At 41.4% G+C, this 26,377-nt stretch overlaps 1 protein-coding gene across 3 annotated transcripts; it reads left to right on the forward strand.

Annotated features, from left to right (window-relative positions):
- The first annotated feature begins 258 nt into the window (after positions 1-258).
- Positions 259-21,797, forward strand: khsrp (KH-type splicing regulatory protein). Of its 3 annotated transcripts, XM_061769574.1 has the most exons (18): positions 259-601; positions 2,824-2,926; positions 3,007-3,060; positions 3,146-3,182; positions 3,261-3,325; positions 3,427-3,498; positions 3,589-3,646; positions 7,535-7,682; positions 9,647-9,745; positions 9,834-9,977; positions 10,259-10,361; positions 10,523-10,647; positions 11,025-11,315; positions 11,404-11,513; positions 11,615-11,703; positions 17,382-17,582; positions 17,703-17,887; positions 21,657-21,797. In XM_061769574.1, exons 1-18 carry the CDS (start codon positions 512-514, stop codon positions 21,663-21,665), a joined length of 1,983 nt encoding a protein of 660 aa, XP_061625558.1. In that variant the 5' UTR covers positions 259-511; the 3' UTR covers positions 21,666-21,797. The 3 variants fall into 3 exon arrangements, with proteins under 3 accessions (XP_061625558.1, XP_061625560.1, XP_061625561.1); XM_061769576.1 differs by lacking the exon at positions 3,007-3,060; XM_061769577.1 differs by lacking the exon at positions 9,834-9,977 and having other exon boundaries at positions 260-601.
- Positions 21,798-26,377: the final 4,580 nt, after the last annotated feature.

Below are 26,377 nucleotides of genomic sequence, written 5' to 3' on the forward strand. Positions count from 1 at the left end.
ACTTAATTTGTCAGAAAATTATTATTTATTCTTTACAAATGTAACTTCATCTATCTATTATTTTCATTTTTATTTGAGTATTCATAATGTCGTAAAAACATTTTTGGGTGGTGTGCCGTAAGATTTTTCTAACATAAAATAGGTGCAATGGCTGAATAAAGGTTGGGAAACTCGTTCAGTGGTATTAGAGCAGTATTGGTGGGATCTGTTGATTCCACTCCAGTCCAGGAGGTGACGCAGTTTTATTGGCGTTAACATCAGATCTCAAAGAATAGGTAAGGCAGAGAAAATGCCTGAGAAAAAGGCCGGACTGGGGAGGGCCGAGAGCAGCGTACATTGATTGGTTATTTTAAGCAGGGAACTTTGCCGGCGTGGTAAGCGAGCTCCCTCACATCGGCGTTCTTGTATCGCTCAACACCAGCTTTGGCCTTCCCGCTTGTGCGCAGCCCGACCCGGCCAAAGCCACCCGGCCTGCCCCCCCCTTGCGTCCTTTCTCTTCCTTGTGATCACCATGTCTGAATTCGGCTCCTTGCCGACTAACGGCGTCGGCGCCGCAACGAAGAAAGATACTTTTGCGGACGCCATGGAAAGAGCCAGACAGGTAAATCGAAGTGTTGGCACACTGAAGAATGCAACTGGCGAAAGATTTAGCTTTAGGAGTAGCAGCTAGCTCGATTATCCTTGTCGTTAGCTTCAATTGACTAGCTAGCTTGTAGTGGTATGCTACCGGCGGCAAGGGAATCTCGTTGTAAGGCATTGTCGCTATTGTGAGTTTAGCTGAGTCGAGATTACAATTTGGGCTATCGTTTTTTGAGTAGAACCGTTGTGAACGCCAGAATCCCAACATTGCCGCTTTATGCTTCATCCAGTTTACGAATAATTTGGTTTTATGGGCTAAAGTCTAATGAAAAATATTATTCCGCTTTAAGCACTAAATGAAGTGACGCTAACCGTTAGTCTGATTGCTATTTGCGATTGGACCGTGACAATCTAACTTTATATCTACCCGTCTTAATTCGAAATAACCACTGACTGCAGTGTTCACTCAATTGTACAGTATTTCCCTTTTGCAACTGTTTAAATATGTCGTGTTCACAGTTACAAAACCCAGACGGTTTTCTTGATTTTCCGATGAGAAGTTAAAAATCAGGATTAACCAAGTTTATCACAGAAAACAAAATGTCAATCGAAGGAATTAGGCCATATAATTGTGTCTCAAATATATTTGGGGGGGGGGGGGGGGGGGGAATTCAGTAAGTCAGGTAAGTGTTCCTGTAATTTTAACATTCAGAAATTGATACAATTTTGGAGCTAGTCCAAATGCAAACATTGAACAGACAGTTATGCCATTGTCCATAGTACTTCCCAAATGAGATAGTAAATCTTCCCATTCATCCAGGTCATTGTATTCTCAGGGCATTGACTCAATTGCATCTGGACTGTTCAGGTTGTTTTAGGCCTGGTACATACCTAAGGATTTTTAAAAATCTTAAAAGATAGAAAATAAAGAAAAAATCAGGCATTTAACAGTTTTAGTCATATTGTGTGTGGTGTGCTCTGATAATCTCAACACATAACACCACACACAAAGATTCTGTTCCACCACTGATCTAGAAAAAAGTCCTCCAAGGCAGAAATCTTGCATGATCACACGTGATCTCACAAAAACGAAGAAGAGCAGACCCTTCCGGGTAAGTTCCAACGTTTGCTCCGTGTTTCCGAAGGTTGCTTGAGGCAGGAGTATTGTAGAAAGGTGGGGATGTCAACGAAAAGACTTTCTTTTGAAAATACTTCTTGCCACCTGAGGAGCCCACTTTTATACAAAAAATGACATCACGTAGGACATGTTTGTTTTATTTAAGCCAGTTTCCTTTTTACTCCGGTTGCTTTTTGAATGGCTACAATCGGTTACACGTCACAATTCACGGGGTCATGATGGGAATAGTCGACTTTTCCCAAACAAACGCAGATTTTTGGTTGTAAATATTGAGCACGTTCAATATTTAAGATTTTTTAAGATTGTTGGTCCTGACCCGTTTGGGATTTTTATTATCAAAACAAATCCACTCTCAACACACCTCAAACCAAAGGATAATCTTATAAAGCACACAATAGTCTGACCTTCAACGTCCTTGGTCGGTAAGGGGCAAAATCGGGACAAAAATTGCCCATGTCTTTGTGTGTATCGGGCCTGAGAAGACACCAAAGTTTATCTGTCCATCTGTCTGTTTTCTATACCGCTTAACCTCATTAGGGTCACGGCTCACAGGTATGTTGAAGTCTATCCCAGCTGACCTCAGGTGAGAGGCGTAGTACACGCCAGACTGGATGCCACCCAATCGCAGGGCACAGACATAAAAGCATTCATACTCACATTCACACTTAAGAGCAATTTAGTTTTTTAAATTAACTTACCGTGCGTGTTTTTGGAATGTGGGACGAAACCGGAGTACCTGGGTAAAATCAATGCAATAAAAGGGAGAAAATTCAAACTCCAGCCGGGTAGGCCGGAGCCTGGATATGAACCCATGACTTCTAAGGGTTGATAACGAGTCGGTAACCGTGCTGCCTTCAACTAAATTGATTCTGTTAAATATTGTATTGCAGAGTACAAGCAGCCTTCACCAGTTCCTGCTCAAAGGCTAGATAGGCTAGAGATGTTCTATTGAGCCTTTGGGCATTTAGTGATAAAGCCTGCTCGGAATTTGAGGCGAAATGTCCTATTAGACAACCATTCTTACACTCATCTAAATGCAGATTGTTTTTTTTTATAGTCTACAAAAAAACAATCTCTTGAATTTTCAAGTCTTTCCATCTTCCTAGATCGCAGCTAAAATCAGTGGTGAGACCGGTCACATGGCGAGCAACAATGGAGGAGCTGAGAGTTATCCATTCACTGCACAGAAACGATCCCTCGAAGAACCAGGTTGACAATCAGATCAAAACTTCCTTTTGTTGTCTGATCATGTTATAATTGTTAGAGGCTTACCATTTCCTTTTATTTAGATGAACCAGATGCCAAGAAGGTAGCATCACAGAATGAAAGAGATTCTTCGTTGTGTACGTTGAATATGCACATTGATTCATCACAACTGCTGGATCCGCTCACTTTCCAGCCACTCAAATATTTCTCCTTCTCTTGCAGCCATTGGAGCTCAACTGGCTGCCCTGGCTCAACAGAGGTATGAGTTTATTTTTCCGGAGCTCTGTGATGTAATGCATAATGTACAGTATATAATTCCCTGTGTTACTGCCTACAGTGTCAGACCCTCTACAATGACAATAACAGAGGAGTGTAAAGTGCCTGATAGCATGGTTGGTCTTAGTAAGTGCATTCATTTTAACCTCCAAGGTCATGTAAAAGGTATACAGCTGTTATGTCCTACAAATGTGCAAACCAAAATTTAATTGTCCTTTTCCCTTTAGTCATCGGCAGAGGAGGTGAACACATAAACAAAATACAACGGGACTCTGGCTGCAAGGTCCAGATTGCACACGGTGAGCATCACAAGTACCAAGTTAACGTTGTGAATTTCTCCGTATATATTTTTTTAAAATTTATTTCCATACATTTCTGTATTATTCCAGACAGTGCTGGTCTTTCGGAAAGAAGTGTTTCTTTGACAGGTCCACCAGAGGCCATACAGTAAGTTCAGCTTCATATTTCAACTTTTTTTTCTCCCCAAATGTTAAGCCATTCTAAACAACCCTCAGTTTAATCTACAAGCGGTTTTCATTTACTGTAATTTCTCATAGATAATGCGCATTTTATTCCCCCCCCAAAAATGTCAAGTCAATGGTGTGCATTATACATGGGTATAGGGGAAAATGAAAAAAAACGTTTCCATTTTATGAATGTATGCTGCCATCTAGTGGTTATGAAAAAAACTACTTTCATTCCAATATGCCACCGCCACCTAAAGGTTATGAGAGAGGTGTACACGTTCATTCTAATATACCACTGCCACCTAGAGTTTATGAAAAAGGTGTAGCCTACACTTTCATTCCAACATGACGGGTACGGATGACTGCATATATGTGCAGTTTACGTACCCTGGCAGAATTTGTGATATTTTTTTTAAATACGACTGATGCCTGAACAACAACCAGCGTTAATTTCTTTATGGTTATGTTTTGTTTGATGATAATTTACTGAAATGCTTGACAGTTTAATTTGAATCCCATTAAAATGCAGTTAAATGTGTTTTGCCTGGCCCTTCATGTTTTCTTTAAAGAATTGTACCCATCTTACAAATTCTGCCTGGGTAATCAAACATATGAGCACAACTGTTTACTCATTTACTAAATAAAAGTAGGTTATGAATTTCAAAATAAGAGCAAGTAAACAAAAAGAAAGCATTACGTGTTCAATAAAGTGCTTAACTTCAGAATAATTATTTGAAAAAACGAACAAAATACAGATACTTTGTTTTGATCATATGGGTTGAAGCAAAATCGTCCATTGTAAAAATGCATTATACATGAGTAGAAGGATTTTCCAGAATTTTGATGTCAACTTTGGGGGTGCGTATTATACATAGGTACGTATTATACACGAAAAAAATATGGGTGTGTGTTATCTGATATTTAAACCTTAGTTTCTACACATGATAGTTTTGACATGGAGAAAACACAATCTCATGCCCTTCTAAAGGTCAGAAGACAAAGATCTTTAAAAAAATTATTTAACTCTAGAGCCCCTTTACACACCACTTGTGCCTTTTCGAAGTAATTATATAGTAGATATACAGCAACCAATCGATAAATATGATTCAGAATGCATCGTCAGCTTTTTGCATCCAGCGCATTCCGGTCTTCGTCTCTTTCTGGCGCTGTGACGTCAAATGAGCCAAACAGCCTGTTCATTCGGCGTTGTGTGCTATTCTTCCATGCTGTTGTTCCCATCCTTTATTTGTTGTCGTATGATTTAGCAATGTCACTATGGTTTGTGTGGCATTTGGTTGTACAAATGGTTCAGGTAGTGGTAAGAGGTTTTCTTTGGCTTTCCAAGTGAATAAGGAATACGTGACCAGTGGATGGGGAAAGTCAATCGACGGGGGAAGTGTGGTTAGCTATGGGTGCATAGCAAGCATTCCACACTCTGCTAATCACTTCGAACTGGCGTGTTTTGAGAAAGACTTAGCAGAAAGCATTGGATGCAGAGGCTGAAATCAGCTGCGGTGCCAACTATTTTTCCTACGGCCATCGGGACCTCAACCGCCAGCAAGAGAACTAAATCTTGCAGCCGTCAAGAGGTGAGGATTTCCTTGTATATACCTACGACTCGTGGCACGGTGGACGACTGGTTACAGCGCCTGCCTCACAGTTCTGAGGACCGGGGTTCAATCCCCAGCCCCGCCTGTGTGGAGTTTGCATGTTCTCCCCGTGCCTGCATGTGTTTTCTCCGGGCACTCCGGTTTCCTCCCACATCCCAAAAACATGCATGGTAGGTTAATTGAAGACTCTAAATTGCCCGTAGGTGTGAATGTGAGGGCGAATGGTTTGTATGTGCCCTGCGATTGGCTGGCAACCAGTTCAGGGTGTACCCCGCCTCCTGCCCGATGATAGCTGGGATAAGCTCCAGCACGCCCGCGATCCGAGTGAGAAGCGGTTCAGAAAATGGATGGATGGATGGATGGATACCTACGACTCTATTATGGTTACTATGCACTGGGGAGTAGGAAAAAAAGACCCATGCAGTACTTTTTGCTGGACTTTTGCCTATATGACAAGCCAACAGACACACGGCAAAGACTTTCTGCGCAGCGTGTTATAAGGCAACACAATATATAGGAATACTGCATCCTATGTAAAAGCTTGTGCCGTGTCACTGAAACATGTATGAATATATAATGCATATAGTGGTGCTAAAAAATATTGGCACCCCTGTTGTACAGCTGCTACTTGGCTGCTCGTTGTCATCACTGTCAGGTTCCGACCACCTGATCGGCTCAAACATGTACGGTTTGACGATGCTCAGTTGGGTGCTCCTGTACGTCGAAATCCTCCTCCGCCGCATATTCAAACACGATGCTCGCTATTGCGTATAGAGTTTAGCGTGCTGTGTTTTTCAATTGCAAAGTCACTTCTGGTAGCCCTTGTGGTGGATAGAGTAACCACAAACTGGTGTATTGAGCTTCGGGTATATTCGGGGAGGACTCGATGTGCGTCATAAACTAATTTTTAGCTAAACAATGGTTGAAAACATGCTGGAAGTTACGTGCATGTATTACATAACATATAAACAATGCAAATGTGAATTTTAACTGACCCCATAACGTCTTTGTCATCTGACCTTTAAGTCTGCTCTGGCTGTGTGACATGTTGCCCATTGCTGAAATGAGTAAAGTATTGGGATTTGGTTAAAGAAGATGATTGAAGGTGCATCAGTGTAACAAAGATGTTAACAGACTCCTCCCTCTTGACTCTAAGACAGATAGAACTAGCAGATTGTTCTCCAGCAAAGTATACATTTACTACATTGCTGTTGTGTGCCATGGATATGCATTACTTGCATACATCTAATTCTAAACCCACAAATACTCACTGCGGAAAGGCAATTCTAAGGCGCGAATTTTCCAAACGCTGATCTTTACGTTTTCCCACTGAGCTGCACTTGGTGGACAAGGAAGCAGGCTGGACAAATTCTGTGCTCGCCGCAGCAGGTGGCGAAGTCCGCCCCTTGGAGGTTCGCCGCAGAGCCCATGACGGCCTGGGAGGTCCGCCACCGCTGGCCGACTCGGTCCCACCAACGAACAGAGGTCCAAGCCAAAGCGGGCATGTGCGTCTTCCTTCGGCTGGGCCAGAGGACATGAACACCGACCGGCATGAGGCTGGAGGGAACAAAAACAAAAAACCTACCATTCACAAATAAATACAAATACATTGTTTTTTTTCATGCAAACACATTTACAGATACCAAATACTTCACACTTTTGTATTTAAAAACTGGCTAAGAGATATCCATGAGGTTGTATTTTTTTATTTATTGAACCTTATCCAGGTAAGGTATTTGCAATGCCAACCTGGCTGAAGACCGCAGAGTACAACAAAGGAAAATGGAACCAAATGCATATATAAACAAACTGTTCAATGTGATATTGTAACAAGTTAAATATTGCATTACATCATAGCACATGGTGAATAGAAGGTTCTCTAAAGTGAGGATAAGCAGTATGGAAAATGGATGGATATAAAATAAGACATTGACAGCTTGAAACACCAGCATTTTTTTCAATCTACTAGGTGTCAGTAATGAGCAACATCAGCCTCATTTGCTTAAGGTACCCTGAACTAATTAGTGTGATGGAAACACAAACCACACGAGGCCAGAGGAATCTTTTGTTCCTGGGCTGGTTGGTAGAAAAGCCCCTTATGTGACCAAATACTGGCCTGGTATGCATATTAAAGCATTTTACTTTTTTTTTTTTTTTTTTTTTTTTTGTGATTATAGGTCATTTTGTCTGTGCATGAAACCTTTGCAAAAGTACTTTACTTTTTATCAGGTCATATATGTGCGCTTCATTTGTTTCAGGAAAGCGAAGATGCTCATAGATGAAATCCTATCAAGGGGACACGATTCCCCCAATGGACAAACGGGTTCCATGCAGGAGATGGTCATCCCTGCGGGCAAGGCTGGCCTTATTATAGGCAAAGGAGGAGAGACCATTAAGCAGCTACAGGTTTGTAAAATGGCCAGAAAGCACTAATCTCATTTCAAGTGGGGAGTATAAAAATTCACTCGATTATGAAGATGTTTTGGAACTTCCAAGGTCCAACATGATACGCATGTCGCTGGTATAGGACCCAAAACTGTTCAAATTCAGTTTCTTAATTTTTCACAAATTAATACTATTGTCCCCACGTGGGTCTGTTATTAGCAATATCACAAGTGGCAGGAACCCAACAAACGCAACTGAGACCAAGAAGGCTTATGTGGAAGTTATATTTTAAAACGCACAAAGACCTGAAATGATGAGCTACACTAAAAATATTGATCATTATAATAACTGAGTCAAGAAACCAGTAGATACAAATTGGGAAGATGCCCCCGTCACATGAAAGCCAGTCTAAAAAAAAGTGTTTTAGGAAGTGATTTAAAAGACTGCACAGATTTTGCCACTTTTACAAGTCCATGTTAGAGAGTCATTCTAAGGAGCTCCATCCATCAATCAATTTTCTGTACCGCTCATCCTCACTAGGGCCGTGGGAGTTCTGGAGCCTATCCCAGCTATCTTCGGGCGAGAGGCGGGGTACACCCTAACTGGTCGCCAGCCAATCGCGGGGCACATAAGAAGAAGAATTACCTTTTATTGTCATGAACATGCATGCATGCACACAAAATTTGTTCTCTGCATTTAACCCATCACAGTGAACACACACACGTTAGTGGAACACACTGGGGCAGCTGAAGCGCCCGGGGAGCATTTCGGGGTATCAGTGTCTTGCTCAAGGACACCACAGCCGTGAGTCCGGGGGATGTTGGCGGATGGTCCCCCACGGTGGCAGGCGATGATCTTAACCATTGGGCCACGTCTGCATAAACAACCACTCACATTCACACCTACGGGGAATTTAGTCTTCAATCAACCTACCACGCATGTTTTTTGGATGTAGGAGGAAACCGGAGTACCCGGAGAAAACCCACACAGGCATGGGAGAACATGCTAATACCACACAGGCGGGGCTGTGATTTGAACCCCGGTCCTCAGAACTCTATGGAGGTCTAAATAGGCAAAATATGAGACCTTTAATTCTCCAGAACCCATTATCTGATTTAGAATTTTTTTGGGGTGCGTTGTACCTGGGTTGAAGTGGCCATTCCAACCAAACGTAGCATTTTGACAGACCATATTATTTGGGAAATCTTGTCACGTTGCTACTGTTATTTTTACAAATTGGCTAATCTAAAGGGTTGAAAATGGCTTACTGTCTTTGTAATGTTAGTGGCTCAACAAACATGAGTTTTGTTTCCTGAAAAGTGATGGTTTTGGAGATACAAGGATTCCGCCCGACCCAGCGATATATTTGTTATATATGTATGACACAAGTGTAAATTAAGCTAACCATTGTAAAAATAATAAAATGCACATCTTTCCTAACAAGTCACAAAATTTATAGCAGCTAGCCATTCACCCTGTGGCAAGAGCTTGTAGATATTTGCATTAATCAACTCTTTTGCCTGGACCTACTAAGGGCTACCTACTGGCTCATCATTACATTGTCTCTGGCAGGAATGGTATTGAAATATTTAGTCTCTCAGCTATTCAGTCATAATTCCACTCCTAGTGCATCTGCGTCGATTTTGAGACAGACTGTGGAGACATCCTACAACTGTCACCGTCATAAAACTATTAAATGTGTTCTGTTTGCGCATGCTCTGTCTTGAAAAACTGTACAGGGATGTCATTTATGCACTTAAAAATATTGTGGCTTCCAAATAGCACACAGACCTGGTCAGTGACGGAGAGTACAAACGCTCAACAGCTTGAGATTCTCTGGCATCGTGCAGTATTTGTGCCACTTTACAGGCATATAGGAAGCCTTTTGTCGATTTACAAATTGTATGACATTAGGGGAATTCAAATTTCCGAAGTTCCACTCAATTATTCAGCTGTGCATCTAACATTCTTTTGCAACTTTGAAGGAACGAGCTGGAGTTAAAATGATCCTTATTCAAGATGCATCACAGCCGCCAAATGTAGATAAACCACTACGCATCATTGGAGACCCATTCAAAGTGCAGGTACTTCAAAGTCCTAGAAGATCATAGAAACATGCTTTGTTTCTTGAGTTTTTGCATGCCGTTTATTTGGTTGGCTGCTGTTTTGCAGCAAGCCAAGGAGATGGTCAATGAGATTCTACGAGATCGTGATCACACTGGTTTTGGTGACCGGAATGAATATGGCTCAAGAATGGGAGGTGGTGGTGGTGGTGGTGGTGGTGGCGGCGGCGGCGGCGGCGGCGGCGGCATTGATGTAAGTGTGATTTGACTTGAAATTTGGATGAAGTTCTTGAAACTGAATCTAATTATCTCGCAACAAATAGTTTAAATGAAAAGCACCTGTTCCTCAACGCACTTGTATTATTTTTCACTGTCATATTTTTCTTTTATTGTAACAAATTAAAGTTGATTACATTGGAATCATTTTGAGTAAGTATACATGTTTGACTAATTTACAACAGCTGTTAGTCAAAAGGCTCAAATTGATCTTGAAATGTGCTGGAAATTTCTGAGACACTTGTGGCATTTTTACAGATTGCTGTTCCTCGCCATGCAGTGGGGGTCATAATTGGACGAAGTGGGGAGATGATTAAGAAGATCCAGAGTGATGCTGGAGTGAAGATACAGTTTAAACCAGGTGAGTGCGCTTCAAAACACGTGTTGCATATTTTCATGCAAATTTCGTATACTTGGTGTTTTTCTTCCAAAGTCTACTTTTTTTTTTTCCTGCTCTCACTGTTTGCTTTTTAAGCACTTTTATTTTGTATTTTACTAAATGTTTATACACTCACCTTTTAGATGATGGCACTGGTCCTGAAAAAATAGCTCACATTACGGGTCCTCCTGACCAGTGTCAACATGCTGCCTCCATCATCACAGACTTGCTCCAGAGTATCCGTACCAGAGATGATGGTGGTCAGGGGGTAAGTATGCAGTAAGCTTAGAGAACCTTTTTTCAGACTGAGACATTTAAATTGCGTTGTGTTCTACGTTACATTTAACGGAATGTGTGGCAAGACTGTTTGGTGGGAATGTCAGTAATGACAAGTTGTTACTCAAGTGTTTTTTTTGAGTGAAACTTATGCCATGTTCAAGAAAAGTGTTTGACCAATATTTGGTAAAAACAAATTTTCATCAAAATTGCAAGAAATGCCATTATCAAGTATCTGTACTGGGTATTGCAAGTACTCAAATGTAAGTACTTTTTGAGTGATGGCACTCAAAAGAAGTTGTATCATTGAACCCCTTTTTGAATCAGGTTTTTGGTCCTGAGCAGTTTAACTTAGTTTTTGTTCCACAGGGCCCCCCTGGTGCAGGGATGCCACCTGGAGGACGGGGACGGGGTAGAGGCCAGGGGAACTGGGGTCCTCCGGGAGGAGAGATGACCTTCTCTGTTCCTGCTCACAAATGTGGACTTGTGATTGGCAGAGGAGGGGAAAATGTCAAAGCCATTAACCAACAGACTGGTGCATTTGTGGAGATGTCACGTCAGCCGCTACCAGACGGGGACCCAAATTTCAAAATGTTCATAATCAGAGGTTCCCCGCAACAGATAGACTATGCAAAGCAGCTTATAGAAGAAAAGATTGAGGTACATTAAAGTGTTATTTGGATTTCTAATGACTAGATGGGCTCACATTGAAGGATGTACTGATAAAGGAAGCGTCTTGTTTATCCAGGCCCCATTATGTCCCGTGGGTGGTGGTCCAGGTCCAGGAGGCCCTGGTGGTTCCCTGAACCCCTATAACCCCAACCCTTATAATGCTGGACCTCCTGGTGGTGCACCCCAGTATGTAAACCCTTGAATGTGGGAATCTTTTAACGTTTTAGCCCTGGATTAAACAATCAGGTGAATTTTAACCACTCAAGTTATCGTATCTGTCTTTACAGTGGTGGTACACCAGGTGGTCCCCAGTACTGTGCTCAGAGTTGGGGGAACAACTACCAGCAATGGCAGACCCCAGGGCAACATGACCCCAGTGAGTACCCAAAATTTCATTCATCCATACTTGTTTTGTCCAACTCAGGGATCCCCAACCACTGGGTCTGCACAGAGAGACTGAAAATATTTCGTTGATCATCAGAATATGAAAGGAATTTTATTTTGAAAATCTGGTGTATCTGCCTGCCATGTGTCAAATCGCCTGTGATACGGGATAAAAGTAAGCCCATAAACTAGCAAAATGAATACAAAACAAACGTGTTAAGAACTTCTTTGAAAAGGCCAAATATTGAGACAGAAGAGCCTAAAATTTCAAAGAAAAAAAAATCTATTTAAGAGACAATGTCGGCTGTCTTAAAATATGAGTTTGTCACTAATGAGTCGCACGCACCGAACCCACTCTGCCTAGTGTGTGGTGACAGGATCTCAACTGAAGCAATGAAGCTATCAAAACTGCTTTGACACATGGAGAACTGGTACAAGCATTAAAATACAAACCTTTTTTTTTAGTTTTTGAAAGTAAAAGATGTAGTTAAAGAACTACTCAAGCAATTACTGAAGGCCACCACATCAACAAATGTGAGTGCACTGAGAGCATCATACTTGGTGGCTAACTGCATTGCCAATGGTCAGTGAAGAATAACAAGCACAGGGCTCCCACTAATTACAGCTATTACATCCAGCATGTGATGGTGAGTTGTATTTTTCTTTTGTGTGTGTGTGTCTATGCCTGTCTGTCAAAATATTGCATCATCTAAAATAGGGCGCCACGACTAGTCGACTACGACGTTGACAATCAAAATCTTTGATAATAAATTTCTTTTTTTTAAGCTTTGTTTTTTTCCCCGATCCTCCCGCTTACTCGTGCTTCTTTGTGAGCCTCTAATGGCCGGTATCCTTTACGTACAGGGCGTTTCTTTGAAAATTCAGCTGGATGAATATATGGACACTTTTCACATCCACTATCAGTTTCTGTGAACAGTTGTGTGTACCAACAGTCATTTCGCACGTTCAATAACAACAAACCGAAGTTCACTCCCAAACTTAAAACAACTTTGCCAGGCTAAAGAGGATGCATATCAAAGTGGGGATAGGGCCCTGTATAATCGCGCTAGAAACCAGCTGACTAAAGAAATTAACATTGCAAAGAGAAACTATGCAGTAAAGTTAGAAAAAGACTCTAAATCAGTCTGGCATGCATTACAATCGCTAACCAATTACAAGCGACCAAACCCCAAGCTGAGAACAATAAAAGATGAGCCGACGACTTGAACAACTTCTACTGCAGATTTGAAAAGGTCGCTTTCATACCCCACACCCACCCAAGCCGCACCACCGACCACCATCACACCTCTGACTTCTGCATTGACCATCCACGAACAGAATGTGAGACGCATCTTCAAACAACAAAAGATTAACAAAGTGGCAGGCCCAGACCTTGTCCCCATCCTGCCTCAAAGTCTGCACGGACCAGCTCACTCCAGTCTTCACACAGATCGTCAATAGCTCTCTGGGACTGTGCGAAGTCCCGTCCTGTTTCAAATGCTCCACCGTCATCTCAGTCCCCAAGAAACCTGCAATTTCTGGTCTGAATGACTACAGGCCTGTCGACCTTGACATCTGTGGTCATAAAGTCCTTTTGAATGCTCGTGCTGGACCACCTCAAGAGCGTCACAGGTCCCCTGCTGGAACCCCTGCAGTTTGCCTACCCAGCAAACAGGTCTTCGGATGATGCAGTCAACATGCGACTACACTTCATCATAGAACACCTCGATGCCACGAGGACCTACGCGAGGATCCTGTTCGTGGACTTCAGCTCTGCGTTCAACACCATCATCCCTGAACTCCTCCAAGCTTCTCCAGCTCAGCGTCTCGCCTGCCATTTTGCCAGTGGATTTACAGCTTCCTGACGGGCAGGACACAACAGGTGAGGCTGGGGGAGGCCACCTCATCTACACGCACCACCAGCACCGGGGTGCCCCAAGGTTGTGTCCTCTCTCCGCTGGTCTTCTCTCTCTACACGGACTGCACATCAACGCACCAGGCTGTCAAACTCCTGAAGTTTACAGACGACAACACAGTCATCGGCCTCATCAAAGACTGTGACGAGTCTGCGTATCGACGGGAAGTGGAGCGGCTGGAGCTGTGGTGCAGCCGACACAACCTGGAGATGAACACGCTCAAGATTGTGGACTTCAGGAGGCATCCTTCGCCACAGCTGCCCCTCCCGTTATCCAACTGCCCTTCCTGAGAATTAAAGTCTCGCAGGACCTGAAGTGGGAGCTCAACATCAACTCCATCCTCAAAAAGGCCCAGCAGAGGATGTACTTCATGTGGCTTCTGAGGAAGCATGGCCTGCCACAGGAGCTGTTGAGGCAGTTCTACACAGTGGTCATCGAATCAGTCCTGTGTTCTTCCATCACAGTCTGGTTTGGTGCTGCTACAAAAAAGGACAAACTCTGACTGCAACGGACAATCAAAACTGCTGAAAAGATTCTCGGTACCCCACTACCCACCCTTGAAGACTTGCACACTGCCAGAACTAAGACAAGAGCATGCAAAATCCTCTTGGACCCTCCACATCCTGGTCACCACCTCTTCCAGCTCCTTCCCCCAGGTAGGCGCTACCGAACAATGCAGACATTCCAACAGCTTCTTCCCTCTTGCCATTAACTTCTTAAACAGTTAACTTCCAATTCCATTGCAACATGCTGCCAATTTTTTGTTTGTTTGTTGTCACATTTCTGTTGGGCCAATTATACAGTACACAGTGCAGTGTGGCGAGACAACTACAGTGCACTCACTGTAGTTGTCTCGCCACACTGCACTATTTGCATATCTGTTGACCAATACTGGCCACTCATGTGCCTGAGTAGCATCCGCAACATTTGCACAATCGACATTGTCCCAGATTATCGCAACTAGTCACTTTAAACTGCATACATTTCTTGAAGTCTCGGCGCCCTTTGCACGATGGTCATTGCAATGGACTATTGGTCTATTATTCATTTCAAACTGCTCTAATTGCTCGAGGACTGCATATTTTTGCACAATTGCTTAAAAAAAATTGTACTGGCATCACCATATTACTAGCAACCTTTTATTACTCAGTGACTTTTTTTTTTTTTTTTCTTCTCTCAATGTCTTTGCCTCAAAAATATTCTCTGTCAATTGATTGACTGTTGTCGTACTAGAGTGGCTCCAACTACCAGAGACAAATTTCTTGTCCCATTCCCATACTTGGCAAATAAAGATGGTTCTGAATACTTTGTTATATACCGTTTGTTGGCAATGACAGAGGTCAAATGTTTTCTATAAGTCTTCACAAGGTTTTCACACACTGTTGCTGGTGTTTTGGCCCATTCCTCCATGCAGATCTCCTCTAGAGCAGTGATGTTTTGGGGTTGTCGCTGCGCGACAGACTTTCATCTCCCTCCAAAGATTTTCTCTGGGGTTGAGGTCTGGAGACTGGCTAGGCCACTCCAGGACCTTGAAATGCTTACGAAGCCACTCCTTCGTTGCCCGGGCGGTGTGTTTGGGATCATTGTAATGCTGAAAGACCCAGCCATGTTTCATCTTCAATGCCCTTGCTGATGGAAGAAGGTTTTCACTCAAAATATTACGACACATGGCCCCATTCATTCTTTCCTTTACACCACGGGTGTCAAACTCAAGCCCCGGGGGCCAGATCAGGCCCGCCAAATCATTTAACATGGCCCGCGAGAGCAAATCATGTGTGGTCTTTGTGTCTTGCTAAATTACCGAAACTGCAAATTGTCTTCACTTTTAATAACATTAAGATATTGCAAGCATTTTTGTTACCAATCCCCCTTTTAAAATAAATTGATTAATAATAGAACAAGCAATGTTTTGCTAGCTTCTGATTTCAAAACAAGTTATCCATCAATTTGTACTGTATGTGTAATATAAGGCCACCATATATATATATATATATATATATATATATGGGTTCACAGACGTAAAGGCCCGCCGAGGGAAACTATAACTACAATGTGGCCTTTGACAAAAATTAGTTTGACACTGCTGCTTTACACAGCTCAGTCGTCCTACTCCCTTTGCAGAAAAACAGCCCGAAGGCATGATGTTTCCACCCCCATGCTTTACAGTGCGTATGGTGTTCTTTGGATGCAACTCGGCAGTCTTTCTCCTCCTAACACGACAAGTTGAGTTTTTATCAAAAAGTACTATTTTGGTTTCATCTGACCGTATGACATTCTCCCAATCCCCTTCTGGATTATCCAAATGCTCTCTAGCAAACGTCAGATGGGCCTGAACATGTACTGGCTTAAGCAGAGGACACATCTGGCACTGCAGGATAGTGTGTCACTGATGGTAGCCTTCGTTACTTTGGTCCCAGCTCTCTGCAGATCATTCACTAGGTTGCCCCGTGTGCTTGTGTTTGTTTTGCTCACCACTCTTGTGATCATTTTGACCCCACGGGGTGAGATCTTGCATAGAGCCCCAGATCGAGGGAGATTATCAGTGGTCTTGTATGTCTTCCATTTTCTAATAATTGCTCCCACAGTTGATTTCTTCATACCAAGCTGCTTACCTATTGCAGACTCAGTCTTCCCAGCCTGATGCAGGTCTACAATTTTGTTTCTGGTGTCCTTTGACAGATCTTTTGTCTTGGCCATAGTGGTCCATATATATTCTCCCAAAGGTTTTGGGAATAATTCAGATGTTTTTTTGCAAAAGTGAGATGAGACGTTGTTCTTTTTGGTCAGCAGTGGTTCTCTCCTTGAAACTCTGCCATGGATGCCATTTTTCCCCAATCTGTTCCTTATTGTTGTGACATGAACACTGACCTTAACTGAGGCAAGAGAGGCCTGCAGTTCTTTAGAAGTCGTCTTGAGTTCCTTTGTGGCCTCCTGGATGAGTCCTTGCTGTTCTCTTGGTGTAATCTTTGTAGGCCGGCCACTCCAAGCAAGGTTCACCACTGTTCCGTGTTTTCTCCATTTGAGGACAATGGCTCTCCCTATGGTTTGCTGGAATCCTAAAGCATTAAATGGCTTTTCTAACCCTTTCCAGACTGATAGATGTCAATTACTTTATTTCTCTGCTGTTCTGGAATTTCTTTTGATCATGTCGTATTATTGCAGCCTTTTTTTTTTTTTTTTTTTGTCTGTGTTGCTTTTATCGGAACAAATTCTGTTTGTGTTTTCTTGATTGAACAGGTCTTGGGTAATCAGGCTTGGGTGTGATGGAAATTAACAAAAAATCGCTATTAGCCACAATTCATGATTTAACAAGGGTGGCAATTACTTTTTCACACAGGATCAGGTAACTTTAGTTCTGTTGCCCGTTACTAAATTAAATCACCATTTGGGAAAACAGCATTTTAAGATTCACTTGGGTTTTATTTGTCTTATCTACATTTGTTTGACGATCTTAAAGTGGGGAAATTATGCAAAAATATAAGAATTTGAGAAGGGGGCCAATACTTTTTCACAGTGCTGTATATATCTATCTAGTTATCTATATATATGTGAGAGTGTGTGTGTGTCTGTCTGGGATCCGATTGAGTTGACTATTTTGATAGTTGATTAGTCACCAATTATTTAATCATATTTGGAAGCCCTAGTGTGGATCCGGTCTGTGGTGCAAAAAGGTTTGGGGGACCTGGTCTGGTTACCAAACAAAATTATCCTTCACAATGTATAGAACTGATTATCCAATCCCTCCTTCCATCAGATAAGGCAGCAGCAGACCCTAATGCAGCATGGGCAGCCTACTATGCACAGTACTACGGTCAGCAGCCAGGGGGCTCTATGCCAGCACAGACTCCAGCAGATCCTGGAGCAGCGGGTGATCAGAACCAAGCAGCACATACCGCTGGCGGTCAGCCAGACTATACTAAGGCTTGGGAGGAGTACTACAAGAAGATGGGCATGGGTAAGTGTATGAAGGGACCTTTAGTAACAAGTCTTTCTTTGTCATCTTGCATCAGGATGACTGGTATTTTCCCAAATGAAATATTTCAATTATGTGCATTGTGTCGTCATTCTTTTTCAGTCCAGCCTGCAGGAGGGCCAGTGGCTGCTCCGGGAACTGCGTCAGCACCAGCTGGAGGAGCAGCACCTGGAGGCCAGCCAGATTACAGTGCAGCCTGGGCAGAGTATTATAGACAGCAAGCCGCCTACTATGGGCAGGGAGGGCAGGCCCCTGGACAAGCAGCTCCGCCACAGCAGGGACAGCAGGTACCTTCTGGCACTCCTACGAATGCGCCAACGATGAGGGTTTCTTAAAGATCCCTTTCCATCAGAACTAGGGTTGGGAATCTCTGGCATGAGGCCCATTTGATACTTTTCTCGATACACAGGTAGCAATTCAATTAAAAAACCAATACCTTAACTGGCGGAATGATTCGATACTGTTCGATTCAGTATGGGAGCGATACGATTCTCGATTCAGTGCAGATAAAATGTGATGGTTAACATTTTCACATGTAGATTATCATGTATCATAAAGCCTCAAGCAACTGATTCCTGGCCTTGTGATATCCGGTCTACAGCCCTACAACCAATGTATCCAAGGATTCCTTGCGCATTATATATCGATAACGGGGTCTGCTACTAATAGTCGTATTCCTCGCCTTTACAAACGGATAGCTGGTCGCATTGGTTTATCGTTCCCAACCCTAATCAGAACTTTTTTTTTTTTTTTTTTTTTAATAAACTTTTTTATGCATAGCGTAGGTCAAATGTGACCTGTTTTAAGTATGACTGCACAGCAGTTTTTCAATTGAATCCAAAAGATGATGATGATTGATATGCGTTTGTTCATCTCAGGAAAAACGGGTGATTGACAACGTGGCTGCGTTCTTGTGCAAAGCTTTGCATCACCTGCCAAACTCTGAGGAGTTGAGGAATAAATGGCTTCAATATATTTTGGGAGACATTCCTAAGCATTTTGGAACCAGTATTGTGCTGTGTTCTTTGTAAACATAAGCTTTCACACACTGCTGGAAGTGCATTTCCGGGTTTGGAGCGAGCAATCCAGCTTTCTGGGCAGCCGCCACAAGCCATACAAATACAATATCTAAAAGCATGTTGTGTTTTACACTAATACTTAAATATGAAAAAGAGCCATGATTGAGCCCTAAAAAGTAAAGGCTTTTTACATTTGTTATCCCACTGAATGCCTGGATCTGGAAATTTTTTTCAACTTCTGTTTCATGACCATTTAACCTTTCCAGTTCCCCATTCTTCTGTTTACAAGAATACTTAACTATATTTATAATGGTGATGTACCGAATTGAAGGCAAGGCTGAAGACCGAAAAGCCGAAACACCGATCAAACTGAATTTGCAAGTGCTTTTCATACAAAATAAATGCAACACAAAGCGGTTTACTTTAATTGAAATATAAAAATAAACCCACCAATTATTAATTATAAATCTATCCAATCATTAGTAAAATTGCATTATGGCTATGACTGCAGAGCTGCCAACCTATAGAAATTGACTTCCAGAACAATTTGTTTGAATTTCCTTTTTAAAATATATTTCAAGAACATTACCATGGGACGGTTATTGCAGTATGTTATGGAGTAGGATAAAAATAATTCTGCATACTATTAAGTTTCACAGCATAATCATTACTTTATAATTGTAGTAGTTAATGATTTATGGTTTCAATATTTATTTTACTGTACTTATTGCATCATCTTGTAATGGTGGATGCATTTGCAGCCAAATGTCTTCTTGAATGCTTTGTATTTCCTATATCCATTATTGCTACTGAAATGATGCAAATTCCCCATTGAGGGACTATTTATCTTATACAGTGTACTATATACACACACACACTGTAAAGTACTTTTAAACGTACAGGCCCATTTTCTAAAGTGACTTAGCAGCACTCGGGTGTTATTTAATTTCCAGTTTCTGCTCCCCGTGTTTATGTAGCTCTCTAGCATTATCGTATATTTCAGTATTTCCTCTATAAACGCGTATTAATTTGCCTGCTATTTTGCTCAATAAAGTTGGCTAATCTCCGTTATAACGTGGTTCCAGCCAGACCAGTATGTGACAAGTGTACTGTACCACACAATCACTTATTTTGGTGTTTTGCAACTTCACGATAGCTTAGCGACTCGCTTTTCCCGCCATCTCTCTCCAGTCTTATACTCCCTCAGTCCTTAGTGATAATGATAATTGTCAAAATGTAGTTTTATTTGCTGTAATGAAGGTGATGATTCATGACTTGCGCTGCGTTGACAATGGACATGATGCGCACGTTCTTTCACCTCCGCGGCTTGGCATCGTATTTAGTTGCATTAGCGGTAGCTCATAGATGGCTGGGGCGGCACAAATACGTAGCATCCAACAAGCATTCCGAAAGCAGCAAGGTTGTGCGACCATAGGGAAGCTGCAGTTTGAACTAGCCGCTGGCTAGCATAATGACGGTAAAGCGACGTGGTTCCCACAATTCATTGCGACATGCAAATATGAATGTAACTGCGGTCATAGTAAAATGTGCACAAGTTGGGCGTAATTTGGGCAAAAAATTTCTGCCGCTTCACTAATTAATAATGTTGAATGTGACTGCGCTCACTGTAAAATGTGCACAAGAGATTAATGCCACGAGCCAGCCATTGGTTTTATTGATTGAAAGGATTTGCTTCTAAAAATATTTATTTTACTTCACCTGCATGACACGTCCCCTCCGCTGTAGAGCTGTGAGTAGTGGGTGAACAATCTGATGGTGAATTGTGCTTCATGATGATAGCCCCCCCCCCTTACACACACACACCCATTGAATTAAATGAACGCGGGGTCGCTATGAATGCCAGTCGCCGATAATGCCATTTCCCAACGGCCAATCAGAGCAAGGCTGTTTTCCATATTTACTTGGAAAAAATGAGCAATCAGACCAAAGCTTTATTTACATTTCGCATAATAATGAGAAATCCGGCTATCTCGAGCAACTACAATGGCTTGGGGAGAAAAGAAAAAAAACATTTTCAAACCAAATGATCTTGCAAACCCTATATATGTACATCAAATTTTATATTAAAAAAATTGATTGAAAGGGACTTTTAATTGAATAAATGTAGTACAGTAATCCCTTATTATATCACAGTTCACATATGGGATTTTATGTTTAATTTTGTTTAATTGAGCAGTGTAGTGCCTTTCCACTCCTGCACATCTTTGGTACAGTTAGTATTGCTGGCTATTTGAATATATTGTGGCAGCAATGACTTGCATGAGGACAATTGGCGTCTTCTACTTTGTAAAAGAGCCCCAAAAAAACAAAAAAAACCTTACCAAGCAATTTCAACTCACCAACTTGGTAAGTCACAAAGTTGCTTAGTAATGCAGTGTACATGACTGGAATGCCACTATTTAACACACAAGCCAGAGTGAGAGTTTCCTGAAATAAATTCACAAATACCAACCTAGCCTAACGTACAGAATATCTCATTCACACAAGCATAAAAATATGAAACAAATGCAATTAAAGAGCAATGTTTAGCTTTATTTTCTCTAACCTGTAGTTAAAAAGAGCAGCACAAAGAATTCTAGGAAGCAGCAGCAAGCACCATGATGCTTTTTCTTTGCCTACAATGTCAAGACCGTCACTGTGATGGTTTAGCCAGCTAATTGCCTGTCTTTCACACATCCGCACTTTCATGCCACTCAAGGACAGCACAGCCGCCTTTTAAAGGCCTTTGCTTGTGTAGTGTGTGTGTGGATGGCGACCTCGAATGGACAAATAGAATAACAGCACCTCTCTAAGGTATATTGACATTGAATTGCATATTAGAAACTTTTAAATGTATATAAACAAGACCGTAAATCATTGGTTGCTACTTTGCGGGTTTCGTCTGTTGCGGGGAAGTTCTGGAAATTAGCCCCTGCAATAAACAAGGGATTACTGTAATTCTATTTACTGTACTGCTTGATCGAGCACTCCAGTACTTTCCTATCACATGAACTTGCATATCCATTTCTCATTCCAGGCGCAGTAATGAAGTTTTGTGCCGGTGGATGGTTTTGTTGGCTCTTGGGACTTCTGCTGATAGAGATTTCCATTTTTGGCTTCAACAATTCAAGACCATGACCGCACCATCTCCTCCTATTTTAAAATCACAATTGCTAGTTGACTGACTTGTCCCCCCCCAAATGGAATAAGGGAAAAAGTTTTGCTCATGCATTGAAACAACGCACTAATTAACTTGATAAGAATTTGTTTGCTCCTCACTTCAACCACACCTTGTAATGTCTGTTTTCAAAACTATGTGCTGTACATTAAGAGTATCTTGACTGCAGAAGCTCAACAATAATCACATTCAGGTTAATGAGTTTCACTTTGCAGTAGCCTATGTTTTATCTTGAAATTCTGTTTAGATTAAAAAAAATTTTTGGTACTTTTTAAATCTCATTTAAACAATGTCTGTGTTGAAATTGCAGTTGTAATTTACTCTGCTATTCTTATTTTTAATTTTATTCACTGTATTTTTCTTTCGCAAGGGGATTGTGTGTCTGTGTGTGCAGGTTAGCTGTAAAATGGCACTAGCTCGTGTTGGCTGGCTGTGTGTGCATGTGTGGCTGTGTCTTCCTTGCTACTTCTACAAGTTGATCAATGGATGATTTTTTTTTTTTCCCGTTCCAATAGACTCATTGTATTATTTTTTACAGCTTGTTTTTAAATACTTAAAAATAAAACATTCAGATCTACATCTCCATATTAAGTCAAATTAATGAATTTTGCATATCTCGGTTGATCTATTTAGATTAGGGGGTGTCAAATTTGTTTTCATCAGAAACCATCTCTGTTTGATATTGCCCTCAGGCTGCTGGTTATAACAGTGAAGCCACGTAATTCTATAGTTGCTAGGAGTATGACGGTATTCCAAAAAATGTGGTTGGATATGTACCTTGGTTTTAAGGATTGGTGCAGATGGTGACTGCAAGCCTTAACATTTAACAGAATGGGTGTGTTGCAGATACTTTTTGTTTTGTTTTGCCATGTCAAAAAGAACATTTCAGATATCTGTGACTACATTCTTATCCACAATTGGCATTTCACATATGTGCAACGACATTTTGTCTAGGACAAGGGATGTCACTGGCCATTCTGTATGGGGTTTGTCATTGCATATATCTACAAATCATTTTCAGGTATCTGTGACGGAACTGTAGATATCTCTAACTCTAGTTTGGAATGTCTACAAGTTGACTCTGACTAGTCATTCCAATTCAAGATATCTTTAGTTCACCTCAATTCAAGATATCTCGACATTTCCTTTTTCAGATATTTTGAATCAAGTTTTAGCTAAGCGAAATGTAGATATCTAATTGGAATTATGACTAGTTCGAATCAAATCGTAGCTGGCTCACATTGGCGTTAGACATCTACAATTCTGTCGCAGGTATCTGCAGTTCAATAGCAGATATGGGCGGTTGAATACTAGGTATTTGTAATAAGAAACCCCATACACATGAATCGCAAAAGTGAGGTTGCAGATACAGTATGCTAACAGTTTTGACTATGCAAAATTGAAATAGGAATATCGCTGTTATTTCGACCAGTCATAGTCTTAGAGATTTTGAATGACAATTCAAACTATTTGCAATGTCATGACAACTAGTCAGACCTAGATCTACAATGTTAATTCCGGATAGTCAAACTTACTTTTAAGGCTTGTTGCCATAGATTCAGATCCTACCCCCCACCTCTCCTTTTTTATTTTTTTTACATAATTTGGTTACATTTCATTTGAAATGGAGCTAAATCAACCCTCCATACTTTATATCAGCAATTACACACCACCACAGAATTGTTTTGATTTTTTTTATTAATTTCAATTGTGCGCACTGATTTCAACTGTTAAGTAATTACAGGGGACTTGAATGTGCATGTGAGTGTAGCTAATGATAAGTGTGCTAAAGAACTCACTACTTGTTTTGAAATGTTCGGTCTAACTCACCATGTGACTGAGCCCACCCACCGCAAAGGGTATACTCTTGATGTGCTCATTACTAAGGCTATTAGTATTTCAGATGTGAATGTCATCGATGTCTCTTTATCTGATAATTTTTTTTCTTTGATCTGTCTGTTACGCCCAAACCAGCAGTTGGTCTGCACTTGTCTAAGGAAGACTCAGAAATGACAGCAAATTGACGCTGTTTATGGAAATGATTATAGGTTAGAAGATACCCAGTGTTCTGTCAATGATCTGTTGTACTCATACAGTGCCTTGCAAAAGTATTCCCCCTTGGCTTTTTACCCCTATTGTTACATCACAATCCCTAATTTAAACTGAACTGAACTGAACTTTATTTGATACATCTGCACAAAACTATCCAAGTTTTGAAGTGTATATGTACAGTGGGGCAAAAAAGTATTGTCAGCCACCAATTGTGCAAGTTCTCCCACTTAAAAAGATGAGAGGCCTGTAATTTTCATCACAGGTATGAGAGACAAAATGAGAAAAAATAATCCAGAAAATCATAGTCTGATTTTTAAAGAATTTGCTCGCAAATTGTGGTGGAAAATAAGTATTTGGTCACCTAGAAAACAAGCAAGATTTCTGGCTCTCACAGACCTGTAACAACTTCTTTAAGAGGGTCCTCTGTCCTCCACTCACCTGTATTAATGGCACCTGTTTGAACTCATCAGTATAAAAGACACCTGTCTACAACCTCCAACAGTCAGACTCCAAACTCCACTATGGTCAAGACCAAAGGTCAAAGGACACCAGAAACAAAATTGTAGACCTACACCAGGCTGGGAAGACTGAATCTGCAATAGGTAAGCATCTTGGTGTGAAGACAACTGTGGGACCAATTATTAGAAAATGGAAGACATACAAGACTACTGATGATCTCCCTTGATCTGGGGCTCCACACAAGATCTCACCCCGTGGGGTCAAAATGATCACAAGAACAGTGACCAAAAATCCCAGAACCACATGGGGGGACCTAGTGAATGACCTACAGAGAGCTGGGACCAAAGTAACAGAGGCTACCATCAGTAACACACTATGCCGCGAGGGACTCAAATCCCGTAGTGCCAGACGTGTCCCCCCTGCTTAAGCCAGTACATGTCCAGGCCCATTTTAAATTTGCTAGAGAACATTTGGACGATTCAGAAGAGGATGTCAGATGAAACCAAAATAAAACATTTCGGTAAAAACTCATTTTGGTAAAAACTCAACTTGTGTTTGGAGGAGAAAGAATGCAGAGTTTCATCCTAAGAACACCATACGCACTGTGAAGCATGGGGGTGGAAACATCATGTTTTGGGGAGGTTTTTCTGCAAAGCGACCAGGACAACTGATCCGTGTAAAGGAAATAATTAATGGGGCCATGTATCGTGAGATCTTGAGTGAAAACCCCCTTCCATCAGCAAGGGCATTGAAGATGAAACATGGCTGGGTCTTTCAGCATGACAATGATCCCAAACACACCGCCCGGGCAACGAAGCAGTGGCTTCGTAAGAAGCATTTCAAGGTGCTGGAGTTACCTAGCCAGTCTCCAGATCTTAACCCCATTGAAAAATCTTTGGAGAGATTTGAACGTCTGTGTTGCCGAGCGACAGCCCCAAAACATCACTGCTCGAGAGGAGATCTGCATGGAGGAATGGGCCAAAACACCAGTGTGTGAAAACCTTGTGAAGACTTACAGAAAACGTTTGACCTCTGTCATTGCCAACAAAGGGTATATAACAAAGTATTGAGATGAACTTTTGTTATTTTACTTACTTTCCACCATAATTTGCTAATAAATTGTTTAAAAATCAGACAATGTAATTATCTAATTTTGTCTCTCATAGGTGAGGTATACCTATGAAAATTACAGGCCTCTTACATCTTTTAAAGTGGGAGAACTTGCACAATTGGTGGCATTTTGAAAGGGTTAGTCGGGCGGCACGGTGGACGACTGGTTAGCACACCGGCCTCACAGTTCTGAGGACCGGGGTTCAAATCCCGGCCCCGCCTGTGTGGAGTTTGCAGGTTCTCCCTGTGCCTGCGTAGGTTTTCTCTGGGCACTCCGGTTTCCTACCACATCCCAAAAACATGCATGGTAGGTTGATTGAAGACTCTAAATTGCCCGTAGGTGTGAATGTGAGTGTGAATGGTTGTTTGTTTCTATGTGCCCTGCGATTGGTTGGGGACCAGTTCAGGGTGTACCCCGCCTTTTGCCCGAAGATAGCTGGGATAGGCTTCAGCACACCCGCGACCTCAGTGAGGATAAGCGGAACGGAAGATTAATGAATGAACTTGCACAATTGGTGGCTAACTAAATACTTTTTTGCCCCACTGTATTATGCATGTATGTATCTATATAATATATATGTGTATATAATATATATACATATATATTTTTATATACTGTATATATGTGTGTGTGTGTGTATATGTATATATTTATGTATGTGTGTGTGTAAAATGAGAAATATACAAAAATTTTAAGATAAAACTATTCAATCCCTAAAGTCAGTACTTTATGAAAGAGAAGAGTAAAAGAGTTAAACAATTTAAGTTTCAGGAAATATGGTTTGAAAGATTATCTTGGAAAATAGTATAATAGGATAATAGATAATTGTAAGAAAGTATTATCATGAGATTTTCAATTGGGGTCAGATAGAGGCACTAAAGAGAATAGTGGTTTAATTAGATCAACCATGGATTATGGATGTGTAGTATATAGGTCAGCAGCAAAACCAATTCTAACT

Source organism: Phyllopteryx taeniolatus, chromosome 4, assembly GCF_024500385.1.
Source record: "Phyllopteryx taeniolatus isolate TA_2022b chromosome 4, UOR_Ptae_1.2, whole genome shotgun sequence".
In the NCBI taxonomy this organism is placed as follows: Eukaryota; Metazoa; Chordata; class Actinopteri; order Syngnathiformes; family Syngnathidae; genus Phyllopteryx; species Phyllopteryx taeniolatus.

Excerpts from the sequence above, each read along its gene's own strand:
- khsrp (XM_061769574.1), top strand. The coding sequence starts at position 512 with ATGTCTGAATTCGGCTCCTTGCCGACTAACGGCGTCGGCGCCGCAACG. Across the intron at positions 7,683-9,646 it reads AGACCATTAAGCAGCTACAG|GAACGAGCTGGAGTTAAAAT; the intron begins GTTTGTAAAATG and ends GCAACTTTGAAG. Across the intron at positions 11,316-11,403 it reads TTATAGAAGAAAAGATTGAG|GCCCCATTATGTCCCGTGGG; the intron begins GTACATTAAAGT and ends TTGTTTATCCAG.